Source organism: Pseudophryne corroboree, chromosome 10 (assembly GCF_028390025.1).
Source record: "Pseudophryne corroboree isolate aPseCor3 chromosome 10, aPseCor3.hap2, whole genome shotgun sequence".
NCBI lineage: Eukaryota > Metazoa > Chordata > Amphibia > Anura > Myobatrachidae > Pseudophryne > Pseudophryne corroboree.
The window spans coordinates 336,505,122-336,520,425 of record NC_086453.1 but is presented as its reverse complement, the minus strand read 5'-3'; the positions used below and the strand labels follow the sequence as shown (position 1 = coordinate 336,520,425).

The 15,304-nt window shown below is 45.9% G+C and overlaps 1 protein-coding gene across 1 annotated transcript in view; it reads left to right on the top strand.

Annotated features, from left to right (window-relative positions):
• JAM3 (junctional adhesion molecule 3) overlaps nucleotides 1–15,304 on the top strand; it is a 169,044-nt gene that overhangs the window by 81,570 nt on the left and 72,170 nt on the right. Inside the window, exons 2-3 of the mRNA XM_063943610.1 lie at nucleotides 6,141–6,206; nucleotides 8,436–8,549. Of these exons, the coding sequence (XP_063799680.1) occupies nucleotides 6,141–6,206; nucleotides 8,436–8,549 (180 nt within the window). The remainder of the gene's footprint in view (nucleotides 1–6,140; nucleotides 6,207–8,435; nucleotides 8,550–15,304) is intronic.

Sequence of the window (15,304 nt, the reverse complement as noted above, 5' to 3'; positions counted from 1 at the left end):
CAGTACAATGGCTATTCTGAATGCTGGGTGTAATTCTCAGTATCTGTGCTCAATCTGTATGTATAGATAATGGTACAGTACAATGGCTCTTCTGCATGCTGGCTGTAATTCTCAGTATCTGTTCTCAATTAGATAAGAGGTACAGTACAATGGCTCTTCTCTGTCTGTATGTATATATAACTGTACAGTACAATGGCTCTTCTGCATACTGGCTGTAATTCTCAGTATCTGTTCTCAGTTAGATAAGAGGTACAGTACAATGGCTCTTCTCAGTCTGTATGTATTTATGACTGTACAGTACAATGGCTCTTCTCTGTATATATAACTGTACAGTACAATGGCTCTTCTCAGTCTGTATGTATATATAACTGTACAGTACAATGGCTATTCTGAATGCTGGGTGTAATTCTCAGTATCTGTGCTCAATCTGTATGTATAGATAATGGTACAGTACAATGGCTCTTCAGTATGCTGGGTGTAATTCTCAGTATCTGTTCTCAGTCTATGTATAGAGAAGGGTACAGTACAATGGCTCTCATATATGCTGGCTGTAATTCTCAGTCTGTATGTATTAGTGATGAGCGGATTCGGTTTTACTCGGTTCTCAAAACCGAATCTTATTGGCTATCCAAAACACGTGACATCAGTGAGCCAATAAGATTCGGTTTTGAGAACCGAGTAAAACCGAGTAAAACCGAATCCGCTCATCACTAGTATGTATAGATAAGGGTACAGTACAATGGCTCTTCTGTATGCTTGGTGTAATTCTCAGTATCTGTATGTTTATATAACTACAATACAATGGCTCTTCTGTATGCTGGCTGTAATTCTTAGTATCTGTTCTCAATCTGTATGTATAGATAAGGGTACAGTACAATTGATTTTCAGTATGCTAGGTTTAATTCTCAGTATCTATTCTCAGTCTGTATGTATAGATAAGGGTACAGTACAATAACTCTTCTGTATGCTGGCTGTAATTCTCATTATCTGTTCTCAGTCTGTATGTATATATAACTGTACAGTACAATGGCTCTTCTGTATGCTGGCTGTAATTCTCAGTATCTGTTCTCAGATAAGAGTACAGTACAATTACTCTTCTCAGTCTGTATGTATATATAACTGTACAGTACAATGGCTCTTCTGAATGCTGGGTGTAATTCTCATTATCTGTTCTCAGTCTGTATGTATATATAACTACAGCACAATGGCTCTTCTGTATGCTGGCTGTAATTCTCAGTATCTGTTCTCAGTTAGATAAGGGTACAGTACAATTACTCTTCTGCATGCTGGCTGTAATTCTCATCTGTTCTCAGTCTGTATGTATATATAAGGATGCAGTACAGTGGCTCTTCTGTATGCTGGGTGTCATTCTCAGGATCTGTTCTCAGTCCTTATGTGTGTGTATATATAAGGGTACAGTACAATGACTTTACTGTATGCTGCTGTAATTCTCAGTATCTGTTCTCAGTCTGTATGTATAGATAAGGGTACAGTACAATGACTCTTCTGTATGCTGGGTGTAATTCTCAGTATCTGTTCTCAGTCCTTATGTGTATATATAAGGGTACAGTACAATGACTTTACTGTATGCTGGGTGTAATTCTCAGTATCTGTTCCCAGTCTGTATAGTATATATAACTGTACAGTACAATGGGTGTTCAGTATGTTGTCTGTAAGCCTCAGCAGTGATGTGCAGTCAGGTGAGGCAGAGCCACTCCTGTCATTCTCCAGTACACGCCAGAGTTTTGACTATAAAAAGGATATGAAAAATACAAAGAAGATATTCTAAATATCTTCTTTGTATTATTCTTATAATTGTGAATACTCTGTATACTGGTCTATGGCAGGAAAAGTAGTGCCTCCCCTGCCTACCTTGTCTGCACATCTCTGATCAAACCTCACCAAAGTTTCCAGCTGTGTATACTGCTCACCTTTGTATAAGGCCCATGTTGGTATAGCGGTAACAGCGCCTCTATTACATGCCCCCTTGCGACTTCCATCTCCTATTTAGTTGGTCTTCTTAGCCTGCGCTTATAGATAGCGGTACAGTGCCATGTAGCTTGTTCTGTATATTGGTGTCATTTTCATTTTATGTGACCTGCAGTATATGTTGTATTGGGTAAGTATTTGCACCGTTTTAAGTAGTTGAATTTTATTGGGGGGTCACGTGCATTCCCCAAGTTCCATTAACCTACAATTCCAATAATGTGGATAGAGTCAGCTGAGCAGAAGCAGCAAAAGTATTTGGCTGGCTGGGTTAGGTCATCTCCCCCCCCAAAGAAGTAAATTAAAAAAGAAAAGAAAAGGGAAACTGTATCCTGTATGTTATATGTGCGTTATAGGGAAACGGTCTCTCTCCCTGTACAGCATAAAGCCTGGTGCCAGAGTCAGAATAGTTATACACAGGAAATGTCAGACGTCATTCATGACATGCGAGAAAAACAAACAGGGAACTTAATCATGTTGCAGCAGCATTCCGTGACCCATCCGGCCTGCTTCTACCTTTATTTATTACTGGCTGTTTTGAAACCTTTTTATTTTATTTATTTATAATATATTTATTTTTGTAAACCAAGTATCACTAATGTGTGGGGTGCACATTACATAAAGTCAGGGTCTGCGGCTAGCATACCGATCGCCGGGATCCCGGCGGACAAAATACTGACACCGGATCCTGACGGGGGCACCATACTGCCGCCACTATACCGGCGATGTAGGTGATTCCCCCTCTATGGGTGTCCACGAGGGATGTAGTTATGTGGTCACATGACCTCCCTGTACATCCCACACCCTCACAATCCCGACGGTTGGCATGCCGACCAACAGGGACTATTCCCACTCGTGGATACACCCGACACCCATAGAGTGGGAATAGAACCCGTGTCAAACTGCAGCGAGCCCGCAAGGGGCTTCTTGTGCTCGCTCCCTCCCAGGATACTGGCGTCGGTATGCTGATGGGCAGTCTCCTGACGCCGGTCACGCAATACACACCCGTCCACGACAACCCTCGAGGGAGAATAGAACCTGTGGCGTACGAAGCTCACCAACCCGCAAAGGGCTTAGTTGCGCTCACCCCCCTACTGGCATTCTACCGCTCAGGATGTCTGTATACTGACATTCGGCATCCCGTGCAGCGGTCAATTATACCGAAACCAAAGGCAGGACTAGGCTTGGTAATGCTCATCACTGCCCCACCCCCTGCGCTACAATGCCCAGATTATACATGGACTCTATTCAGCACGAATCGTGTCATCGGCCCCCGTGACCGCCCACTTTCGCAGACAGATGTGGGGGGGGGGGGGGGCGGATTGTGTAGGCTTGTCCACTTTCCTGTGGGGCCAGGGGCACCACACGATTTTTGGAAGACTCCCAGCCGTTCCGGGATAATAGACAAACATGTATTAGTGTTATGACGCAGCTACATAGGTTTCCTCGTATGACTAGCCTCAATATACCATATAACGACTTATTACCCAAAAATGCATGTTAATCGTCATGTGATGTGACTATTATGCACCAGCCGACTGTGCTGAGTAATTTGATATGCGACACTTGTGTATCTGTGTGCGACGGAGGCTGTATACGAAGCGCAACAGAACATGGCGTGACAAAAGCTGCGGCAGCTGCATGGTAGCACTTTGTATGCTGATTCAGACTTGGTTGCACGCAAATATACAAGTGTTGCATATCCAGGTAATCACCACGGTCTCCAGGCGTGTCCTAGTCACATTACATTATTGGGTAAGCACCAGCGGTCACACAGGACCTGGCGCGCTGTGGAGGATATTAGTGGATAGTAGTCAACACGTGTAATCCATATAATGTATCACCATATGCCAATTTGTGTCACGTGTCCTCTGGGAGTAAGTTGGCAAAAAGATCTATAATAAGGGATGGCTTTCAGTCATACGCTCGCACATGTGTTAGTGATGATAGCACTGTGGTTGGCAGCCTGTGTATGGATGGGAGGAGCTGTGGTTATCTGTAGTTCTCTAGTAAGGGATATTACTGGTCTGGATCTGTGTAGTATGAGCCACGTAATTAAAGCTCACCCATCTGGTACAGTGATGCAGCATGATAGCAGCGCTAACTCGCAATATTGCAACGCGAAACGTGTCCATAGGTGAAGATTTTAAAGATTCAAAAGATAATTTATTTTTTTGTGGACACAACATATATACGTTGTCAAGAAGTACTATCATCTTCTGTTTGTTTAGTGTTCATTCTAGCACCCTGCACCTAATGAGTGAGGAGGGCATATTTTAGATGTAATGCATTGTTACCAGGGCCGTAACTCTGGACATAGCAAGTGATGATGAAACAGAATATACCGACTGCACCCTACACTCACCCTCACTGCTTCCTACTCCCACCCTCCCTCACTGCTCCCTACACTCTTCCTCGCTGTTCTCTACACTCACCCTCACTCACTGCTCCCTACATCCACCCACCCTCACTCACTGCTCCCTACACCCACCCACCCTCACTCACTGCTCCCTACACTCACCCACCCTCACTCGCTGCACCCTACACTCACCCTCACAGCTTCCTATTCCCACCGTCCCTTAGTGCTCCCTACACTCATCCTCACTGCTCCCTACACTCATCCTCACTGCTCCCTACACTCATCCTCACTCACTGCACCCTACACTCATCCTCACTCACTGCACCCTACACTCACTCACTGCACCCTACTCTCACCCTCACTGCTCCCTACTCCCACCCTCCCTTACTGCTTCCTACACTTACCCTCACTCACTGCTCCCTATACCCACCCTCACTCACTGCACCCTACACTCACCCTCACTGTTTCCTACTGCCACCCTCCCTTACTGCTCCCTACACTGCACACTCACTCGCTGCTCCCTACACTCACTCGCTGCTCCCTACACCCACCCACTCTCACTAACTGGACTCTATACCCACCCTCACTGTTCCTTACACTCACTAACTGCACTCTACACCCACCCTCACTGTTCCTTACACTCGCTCTCTGCACTCACCCTCGCTGTTCCCTACACTCACCCTTACTCACTGCTCTCTACCACGACCTTCACTCACTGCTCCCTACACCCATCCTCGACTCCCCACCCCACCCTCACTTCTCTCTACTCCTACCCTCCATTACTGTGCTCTACACCGACCGTTACTCACTTCTCCCTCCACCCTGCTTCCTACACCTGCCCACACTGCTCCCTCACAAATTATACACACCTAAAAACCAATAAAGTGCTCCTAGAGCAGACTTAGGCAGTGGGGGTGGGGTGGGGAGGTGTGTTAGAATAAACAATATTTTATTGTTCCTCAATGTAATGGTTGAATTCTAATACTCCCACCCCCCCTCCTTCCCTCATCTTCCTAAGGCTGATCAAGCAGCATGACCTGCGTTTTAAATGGACAATAATACTGTGTAGCATACTGTAAGGGGTACTACTGTGTGGCATAATGTGTGTAAGGGGTACTACTGTGTGGCATAATGTGTGTAAGGGGTACTACTGTGTGGCATAATGTGTATAAGGGGTACTACTGTGTGGCATAATGTGTGTAAGGGGTACTACTGTGTGGCATAATGTGTGTAAGGGGTACTACTGTGTGGCATAATGTGTGTAAGGGGTACTAGTGAGTAGTTTGAACTTGAGTCTGAAGAAGACAGGGAGCCAGAGGGGGCAGCAGATGTACTGTAGAGTGATGAAAGTTAAGCAGGCAGCAGTGTTGCGTATGTACTAAAGAACTGGGAGGCTGACGAGGAGGAGGCTGCAGTAATCTTTGCGAGACAGCGGCATGGATCGGTGGTTTTGCGGCCTCTACGGTGAGAGAGAGACCGATTCTGGCTGTGCAAGTGGTAAGATTGGGAGAAGGATTGAATGTGCGTGCACAGTTCAGGATGACACCCAGGCAGGTGCCTTGAAAGACAGAGGAGAGCGAGGGCTTCTTGTCAGCCCAGCGTGTGATGGTTACTGCTCTGTGCCAATCATCTCTACCTACACTGCAGCATACAAAAGACTGCAAAAGCAACACCATTACTTCCCCCCCCCCCCCCCCCCCTCTAGTGAAACAATTTTCAGTGTTAGACTATATAATTGTACACAAGTAATGTATCGCAGTAACAGAAGTCTAAATCTTATGTTCTCTGATTGTAGGTTGCAGTGTGCTGGCAGTGAAATTGATTACTGATAATCCAAATCCAGAGGTGAACGAATATCAGAGTAAGACATCCACTGTATATATTTATTTCTTACCATACAGAATTCCACCGCTTCTGTGGCTTGCTTAATTCTAGTCTGTATTTTACCTTGTTTTAATCAGCCATAGAATCTGTTAAAAGTTAAAAAAGGTTAATACAATAACATAATAATACTGGGAATCAGAATGTATTGGTACAATTCTGCCACCTATGACATAGACTACAAGTTATATCCCGGACTCAGTAATGGTATAGGACACCAAGTCAATAGTCGGGCACTTAATGATAAACCAGCTGTTACCTGATTCACGGTGGAGGAAGGAATTCGTGCACACACTTCCAGCATAAAGCAGAAGTCTAAACATTTTAATATATACATTATTAAATCTTGATTTTATGATCTCATCCATCTTTTGTATTTAATTTGCCCGGTTATACATATTGTTTTCTTTCTCCTTCATCCACTAGGGGACACTGGAGTATATACATTGGGGTATAGACGACGATGAGTGGAGCCTGACACTTTAAATTTCTTTAGAATGTAGCCGACTCCTCCCCCTCTATACCCCCAGCAATCCTTAGTTTTAGATTAGTGCTTTGGGGCCGACAACCCCTTTCAGGCCACTTTGATAGCACGTTGGGATTTCTGTGTTATCTTACTACGGATAAAACCTGTGTTATTCATGAGTGTCCTGGTATAAGTGATTACAATATGAATCTGGAGAAAAGTGCTTATTAGCTATTTTTGAAATCTCCCAAAAGGCCAGTACTCACGGCCCAATGCTAGAGAGATGTGTGCTGAGCGAACCGCTCAGCACACATCTCTCCCGGCGCTCAGCACAGCGCGATCTGTGCTGAGCGTGCGGGGGGAAACGGGGGGGCCGCTCACTTCACCCAGCGGGTGAAGTGAGCGACCCGCTAGATTGGCCTGCATGCAGGCCAATCTAGCAGCAGCGATGCGCATCGCTATCGCTGTTAGGGCTACACACGGAGCGATCTTGCTGAAAATCTAAGCAATCTAGTCAGATTGCTTAGATTATCGCTCCGTGTGTACCCCCCTAAACAGGAAACTACAAGTGGATACATTCCAGTGTAAGAAATCTATTTCTAAGATGGAAATATAAATACATTCTTTCCTTCATAAACAGACCGGAGAGACAGAATTTTGGTGATCCAGCAGGATTATCTGAGTGGTATAAAGAAGAAAAAGGTGATGGTGGGATTTTAGGAAGAAATTATGTGTCCGTATATGGGCCCTAATTCAGATCTGATTGCAGCAGCAAATTTGTTAATTTGTTATCTAACGGGCAAAACCATGTGCAGTGCAGGTGGGGCAGATGTAACATGTGCAGAGTGTAAGATTTGGGTGGGGTGTGTTCAAACTGAAATCTAAATTGCAGTGTAAAAATAAAGCATCCAGTATTTACCCTGCACATAAACAATATAACCCACCCAAATCTAACTCTCTCTGCACATGTTACATGTGCCCCCCCCCCCCCTGCAGTGCACGATGTTTTGCTCATCAGCTATCAAATTTGCTGCTGCGATCAGATCTGAATTAGGCCAATGGTTTGATCCTAAACACACACCCTTGGCAGATCTATTCATTCTATGTGTTGGAAGTCCCTCATACAGTCCTGCTGGCCTAAAACTGTTCAATCTCTGAGTCCAGGAAACATCTTGGGTAGACATCCTTTTAAATCTATCTCCACCCAGAGCAGTAGGGTTGAATTCATTCTGTTTCCAGAATTTCTAGGTAATCCAGGATAACATGAGTAGCAAAATGTGTGATAATCGGCCACTGCGTACAAACACAAAATTAAGCCCAGTAATCACAATGAACAAGTTACATGGAGCCAATGAATTATCATGCTGCAGCGCTGGATATTATTTTGTCCAGCGCCATAATCTGCATACCTGTGACTGTGCGGTTACTGTACATACTGAGTCACTTAACCCCTGCAGTGCTGAGTGCTGCACTGGCTGACTTAGTGGCTGTGGTGCATATATTCCTACACCCCCAACCAGGTTGTTTTTGCCATTTAAACGAATGCTACTTTAAAACATCAGGCAGACTCGCGGGGGATCTGCCGATGCCTAGGATTTGCAGGCTGTTACATTTACCCCTCTAAATCTCTTTATATGTGTTAATGATTAAACATAGTGCCTTGATTAACTCTTCACCTGCCAGTGATTACACCTAAGGTCTTCCTAGAGAACTTCTAAGTTAATGTTGTCTCCTTTATCCCAGGGGTTAAGCTCTCGTGTATCATTCAACACACCAGCACAAACGAACCCCGGATTGAATGGAAGAAGATAAAAAATAGCGATGTATCGATTGTCTACTTGGATAATACAATTCAAGGTATGTTATTGTTGTTATTATTATTATACTTTATTTATATGGCGCCACAAGGGATCCGCAGCGCCCAATTACAGAGTACCTGAACAAAATAATCAAAACCTGAAAATAGTGACTTACAGTTGAAGACCATATAGGACAAGTACAGCGTTAATAAACACTGACATAAGTATCAGGGTGGCAGAAAATCGCGGGGTTTGGTGCCGTTGAAGATGGTTTAAGTAAGAGAAGGATAAGCACATGAGGGGTTGAGGGCCCTGCTCGTGAGAGCTTACGTTCTAAAGTTATCAATGATTTACGTGTTTTAGCGCGTGTTACACAGTATTACAGTTCCAGGAACTCTTTTTTACAATATTACTGCATTTGCTGCTTTCAATGAGGCTGTCCTTAAGCCAATCTATGTCACATAGGGGTCTATAAACTAAGCTTTAGAGAGAAAAAAAGTACAAACCAATCAGCCCCTATAGTTATCACCACACTGCCTGCTTCGTGGGACTTGGGGGTGGGGGTGGTGGGGGGGAACGTCCCTAACTCTCTAGGGTTAATGGTCCCGTTCCCCGCTGACAGGACACTGAGCTCCTGAGAGTCCTATTCGCAAGCCCCACCATGGCGAGCGTACAGACCTGCAGCACGCCGCAACCCCTAACAGAGCCAGAAGTCAAAAGAGTGGTGAGTAGGTGGCCGGCGTCCCGGTTAGCGGGTCGCCAGCTGTAATGGCGGCACAAGGGTAGGAGCGCAGCGCTGACATGCAAGCTGCGCTCCCGGCTTCAGAGACACTAGTAACCACTGTGAGGGGCGAGCTGAAGCCACTTCCGATAACCACAATGGCAGTTCACTACAAGGGTTTTAACTCACTGTAGAACAGAATAATTACCTCAGCCAGTATAAAAACCCCGGGAAGACCATGCGCCATTAAGGGGGCGGTGCTTCACTCTGAGCAGCTCACCAGCGCCATTTTCCCTCTGCAGCTATACACAGGCAGTTTGACAGGGAAGTGCAGCTTCTCCACAAGGACTCCAGAACACCTCAGCGGTACCAGGGGGTCATAGCAGGGGGAGGATCAATATTTGGTGTACTAAGCCCCATGAAGGGTACTTAGTTTGCCACCCAGCTTAACTTGTTATTTAGCTTTAGGGGCGCTGTGTAGCTGGCCCCATTGTACTCTGTGTCTCCCTAGGAGGGCTCTGTGTGGGTTAACTGTGTTTTTTTTTTTTTTAACCATAATAATTTTTATTTGAAGTTTTGTTCCGTTAAACACGGAAGGGGGGAAGGATACAGAAAAAAGAAAGAGGGCAAAGGGAAGGGTAAGGGGGGAAACAAGTCCAAATATAAAAAATACAGGCGTATATATATATAAATAAGATGCATACAAATACAATACAGTATAAGCATAATAGAAGAGCATATCTGGAGGGCAGGGCAGAACTGTGGATACAAGACTCAATACACGTAGACACTTGGGATCCCCTGTTAAAATTATTAATCCGAATCAAATAACACATTAGCCCCGTCACTCGAGGTCGAATACTCTTGCCAACGTGACCACTTAACCAGCAGGGAGTTAGTTATAGAGGAACACGGTAAACTCATGGTCTCCATCTGAAAAGAGTGGTGAATTTTCCGAACAATTTTAAGGAGTGAGGGCGGTGAAGGGTTCTTCCAATTTTGTGCTATCGCGGCTCTAGTAGCAATGAAAACATGACCCAAAACATAGCGGTCTCCATTTTCTATATTATTAGGGTAAACATGTAATAAAGCCAATGAAGGCGATTCCGGAATGTGGGTGCGGAGAACGGTATAGGCCAGTGCAAACACCTCCCTCCATAGCTGGCGTATTTTTGGGCAGGACCAAAATATATGAAAAGTGTCAGCCACCTCTGACAAATTTCTCCAACATAAATTGGGAACCGTAGGCCAGATTCTATGGAGTTTGACAGGGGTAAAGTAGAGACCGTGTAACAATTTAAAATGCATTTCTATGTGGTTGTTACATTTGGACATCTTATGGGATGAGCGGAATATTGACTCCCATTGCTGCAGGAAAAAGGAGCAGGTTATGTCCGTTTCCCATTTAATTTGCATGGAAGATTCCCCCCCCCCCCCCCCCCCACTCATCATCCTGTATAATAGAATACCAGAACCTAATAGATCCTCTACAATTACCCAGAGCCAGTTTAGTCAGTATATTGGGAGAAGGCAAAAGTATTGGACCGGAAGATCGGAAGGAACAAGTTAGCCAATGTACAATACGAGTATATGAAAACAGTTCTCCAGCGAGGAGATGGTATTGATGTTGTAAAACAATAAACGGAGTAATCGCCGTACCGTCTACCAGTTCAGAGATGGTGTCGAAACTGTCGAAGTCAAAAAAATATTACATAAAGAGAACATACAGACTACACACATGAGTCGCTATACTTGCAAATACGCGCAGCGAGCACAGCAAAATATGGTAACACACGCATTTACACGGACATGCCACAGAGATGGATTTGACACTTATTTCATGCAGTACATGATTATATTAATATCAAGCGCCGGACATCATGGTGATTTAAAATGATATGTAATGAAGTGGTGTCATGTATGTGTATTATATGAACGAAACAAGATAGACCGGTAATGTTTACTATTGAAGCAACCAGATTGATGTGTAGATTCATTTGATACTTGTTATTAAGTTGTAGGACATTGTGACAGATAGTTATGATTGAATGTATGAAAGCTAAAATCACTTTTATTAGAACAATAGATATTCCAAACAGGAAGCTCAGGCCAGCCCCTTTGGACGTCCCCAAGGCTGAACCTGTTCAGCATATGCAAAGAAACTAGTGACTCATCGTGAATCCCTCCCCCACAAACTAGATAACACATTGATCACACAGGAGCTTAGTGGCTTTTTGGGACCAGAGGATGAAGGAGTTGCTGGCAGATTAGTTCCTGTATTTCTCTAACGTCCTTGAGGATGCTGGGACTCCGTAAGGCCCATGGGGAATAGACGGGCTCCGCAGGAGATAGGGCACTTTAAGAAAGCTTTGGATTCTGGGTGTGCACTGGCTCCTCCCTCTATGCCCCTCCTCCAGACCTCAGTTTTACACAGTGCCCAGAGCGAGATGGGTGCACTGCAGGGAGCTCCCTGAGTTCTCTGCCTTGAAAGCATTTTTGTTTGGATTTTTCTACATTTTTACAGGGAGCACTGCTGGCAACAGGCTCCCTGCATCGAGGGACTGAGGAGAGAGGGGCAGACCTTCTTGTCTAAGATGGGCTCTGCTTCCTCGGCTACTGGACACCATTAGCTCCAGAGGGGGTGAACGCAGGTTCTTACTGGGCGTCCACCCCCAGAGCTGCGCCGCCGTTCTCCTCATAGAGCCAGAAGAAACGAAGTCAGAAGACGTCTCAGGCGGCAGAAGCCTTCAGAGCTTCACTGAGGTAACACACAGCACTGCAGCTGTGTATCATTGCTCCCATACACCTCACATACTCCGGTCACTGTAAGGGTGCAGGGGGGTGGGGGGCGCGCGCCCTGGGCAACAATAAAACACCTTTCCTATGGCAAAAGTCTATATACATGTACAGGTGGGCACTGTACATGTATATAAAAGAGCCCCCGCCATATTTTAGTAAGTTTGAGCGGGACAGAAGCCCGCCGCCGAGGGGGCGGGGCTTCTCCCTCAGCACTCACCAGCGCCATTTTCTCTCCACAGCACCGCTGAGAGGAAGCTCCCCGGACTCTCCCCTGCTTGACACACGGTGAAGAGGGTTTTAAAGTAGAGGGGGGGGGGGGGGGGGGCACATATTTGGCGATTATACATTATATCAGCGCTACTGGGTAAAACATTTTGTGGTTTTTTTCCTGGGTTATATAGCGCTGGGGTGTGTGCTGGCATACTCTCTCTCTGTCTCTCCAAAGGGCCTAGGGGGGAACCGGTCTTCAGAAAAGAGATTCCCTGTGTGTGTGGAGTGTGTCGGTACGTGTGTGTCGACATGTCTGCGGTAAAAGGCTCTCCTAAGGAAGAGATGGAGCAAATCTGTGTGGGTGCGTGGTGTCTCCGTCGACAACGCCGACACCTGTTTGGATATGTGAAATTATTACAAAAGATTAGAGAACAGACAGGGAATCTACCCATGTCTGCCCCTATGTCACAGAGACCTTCAGAGTCTCACAATGCTCACTATCCAAAATAATAGACACTGTTATCGACACGGAGTCTGACTCCAGTGTCGACTACGATAATGCAAAGTTACAGCCAAAATGGCAGGAAAGTATTCAATATATGATTATTGTAATAAAAGATGTTTTGCATATAACTGATGACTCATCTGTCCCTGACACAAGGGTACACATGTTTAAGGGGAAGAAAGCTGAGGTAAATTTCCCTCCTCTCATGAAGAAAAAGAGCGGGAATCTCCAGACAAGAAGCTGCAGCTTCCCAAAAAGAATTCTCAGGGAGTATCCTTTCCCTAATGGGGCCAGGATACGATGGGAATTTTCCCCTAGGGTGTACAAGGCATTGACACGTTTACCCAAAAAGGTAGCGCTGACTTAACAGCTATCCTCAGGGATCCTGCAGATAGCATGCAGTAAAAGTACTTTGAAGTCCATTTACACACATTCTGGTACACTGCTCAGACCGGCGATTGTGTCGGCATGGGTTTATAGCAAGACAAGACATGCCCAAAGAGACGTTAGTCTACTGGGTTCTAGAGTCAACGCTATGTCGATTTCTGCTAGACTTGTCCTGGGGAACATGCAATGGACAGGTGATGCCGACTAAAAGAGGCATATGGAGGGTTTACCTCACAAGGCTGAGGAATTCTGTGGAGAAGGGCTCTCGGACCTAGTCTCCACAGCTATAGCTGGTAATTCTGATCTTTTGCCTTATATTCCTTCACAGACTAAGAAAGCACGACATTATCAAATGCAGTCCTTTCGGTCGCAGAATATCAAGAAAGTATGAGGAGCGTCCTTTCTTACCAGAGGTAAGGGCACGGGGCACAGCTAGTTCCCAGGAACAGAAGTCCTCCCCGGCCTCTACTACATACACCGCAGGATGCGGGAGCTCCGCTAAGGGAGTCCGTCCCAGGGGGAGCACGTCTTCGACTCTTCAGCCACATCTGAGTTCACTCACAGGTGGATCCCGGGGCAATAAAAAAAAAAATAATAATAATAGTTCTCAGGGTTACAAAGGAATTCGAAAGGTGCCTCCTTGCCGGTTTTCCTTATCGGACCTACCGGCTTCTCCCCCAGAAGGGGAGTTATATTAAATATAATTCACACATTGTATCTCCAACAGGTGGTGCTCAAGGTTCTCCTCCTGTAACAAGGAGGAGGCTATTACTCAACCTTGGCTGTAGTGCCGAATACGTACGGTTCGGTCAGACATATTTAAATTTAAAACCTCTGAACCTATACTGGAAAAGGTTCAAATTTAAAGTGGAATCGCTCAGAGCGTTCATGGCCAGCCTGGAAAGGGGGGATTTGATGGTGTATCTAGACATAAAGGCTGCATACCTTTATGTTCCCATTTATCCACCCCATCAGGCGTACCTGAGAATTGCGGTACAGTATTGTCATTACCAATTTCAGGGAAATTGGCGGAAATGATGGTGCTCCTACGCAAGCAAGGAGTCACAGTTATCCCATGCTTGGACGATCTCCTATAAGGCGAGATCAAAAGAGCAGTTGTTGAACAGCGTGTCACTTTCGCTGAAGGTGTCACAGCAACACGGCTAGTTTCTCAATATCCCGAAGTCACGGTTGGTTCCTATGACTAGTCTGCCCTTCTTGGGTATGATTCTGGATACGGACCAGAAAGGGGTTTACCTTCAGATAGTGAGGGCCCAGGAACTCATGACTCTGGTCAGGAACTTATTGAAACCAAGACAGGTGTCGGCATCACTGCACCTGAGTCCGGGGAAAATCATTCCCTTCGGCAGGTTCCATGCGAGGTCTTTCAAATGGGACCTACTGGACAAGTGGTCCGGGTCACATCTACAGATTCATCAGTTGATCACCCTTTCCCCCAGGGCCAGGGTATCTCTCCTGTGGTGGCTGCAGGGTGCTCACCTTCTATAAGGCTGCAGGTTCGGCATTCAGGACTAGATCCTGGTGACCACGGACGCGAGCCTCCGAGGTTGGGGAGCAGTCACACAGGGAAAAATAAAATGTCCATTGTCTTTGGTCAAGTCAAGAGACTTGTCTTCACTTCTTGGAACTAAGGGCCATATACAACGCCCTACGTCAGGCAGAGACCCTACTTCGCGACCAACCGGTTCTGATCCAGTCAGACAACGTCACTGCAGTAGCTCATGTAAACCGCCAAGGGGGCACAAGGAGCAGAGTGGCGATGGCGGAAGCCACCAGAATTCTTCGCTGGCGGAGAATCATGTGAGCGCACTGTCAGCAGTGTTCATTCCGGGAGTGGACGACTGGGAAGCAGACTTCCTCAGCGGACACGACCTACGTCCTGGAGAGTGGGGACTTCATCAGGAAGTCTTAGCACAGATTGCAATTCGGTGGAGACTGCCACTGATAGACATGATGGCGTCCCGCCTCAACACAAAGCCGCAGAGTTATTGCGCCAGGTCAGGAGACCCTCAGGCAGTAAGCTGTGGACGCCCTAGTGACACCGTGGGTGTACCGGTCGGTCTCTGTGTTAATTCCTCTTCCTCTCATACCCATGATGTTGAGAATAATAAGAAAAAGAGGAGTGAGAACAATTCTCATTGTTCCAGATTGGACACGGATGACCTGGTAT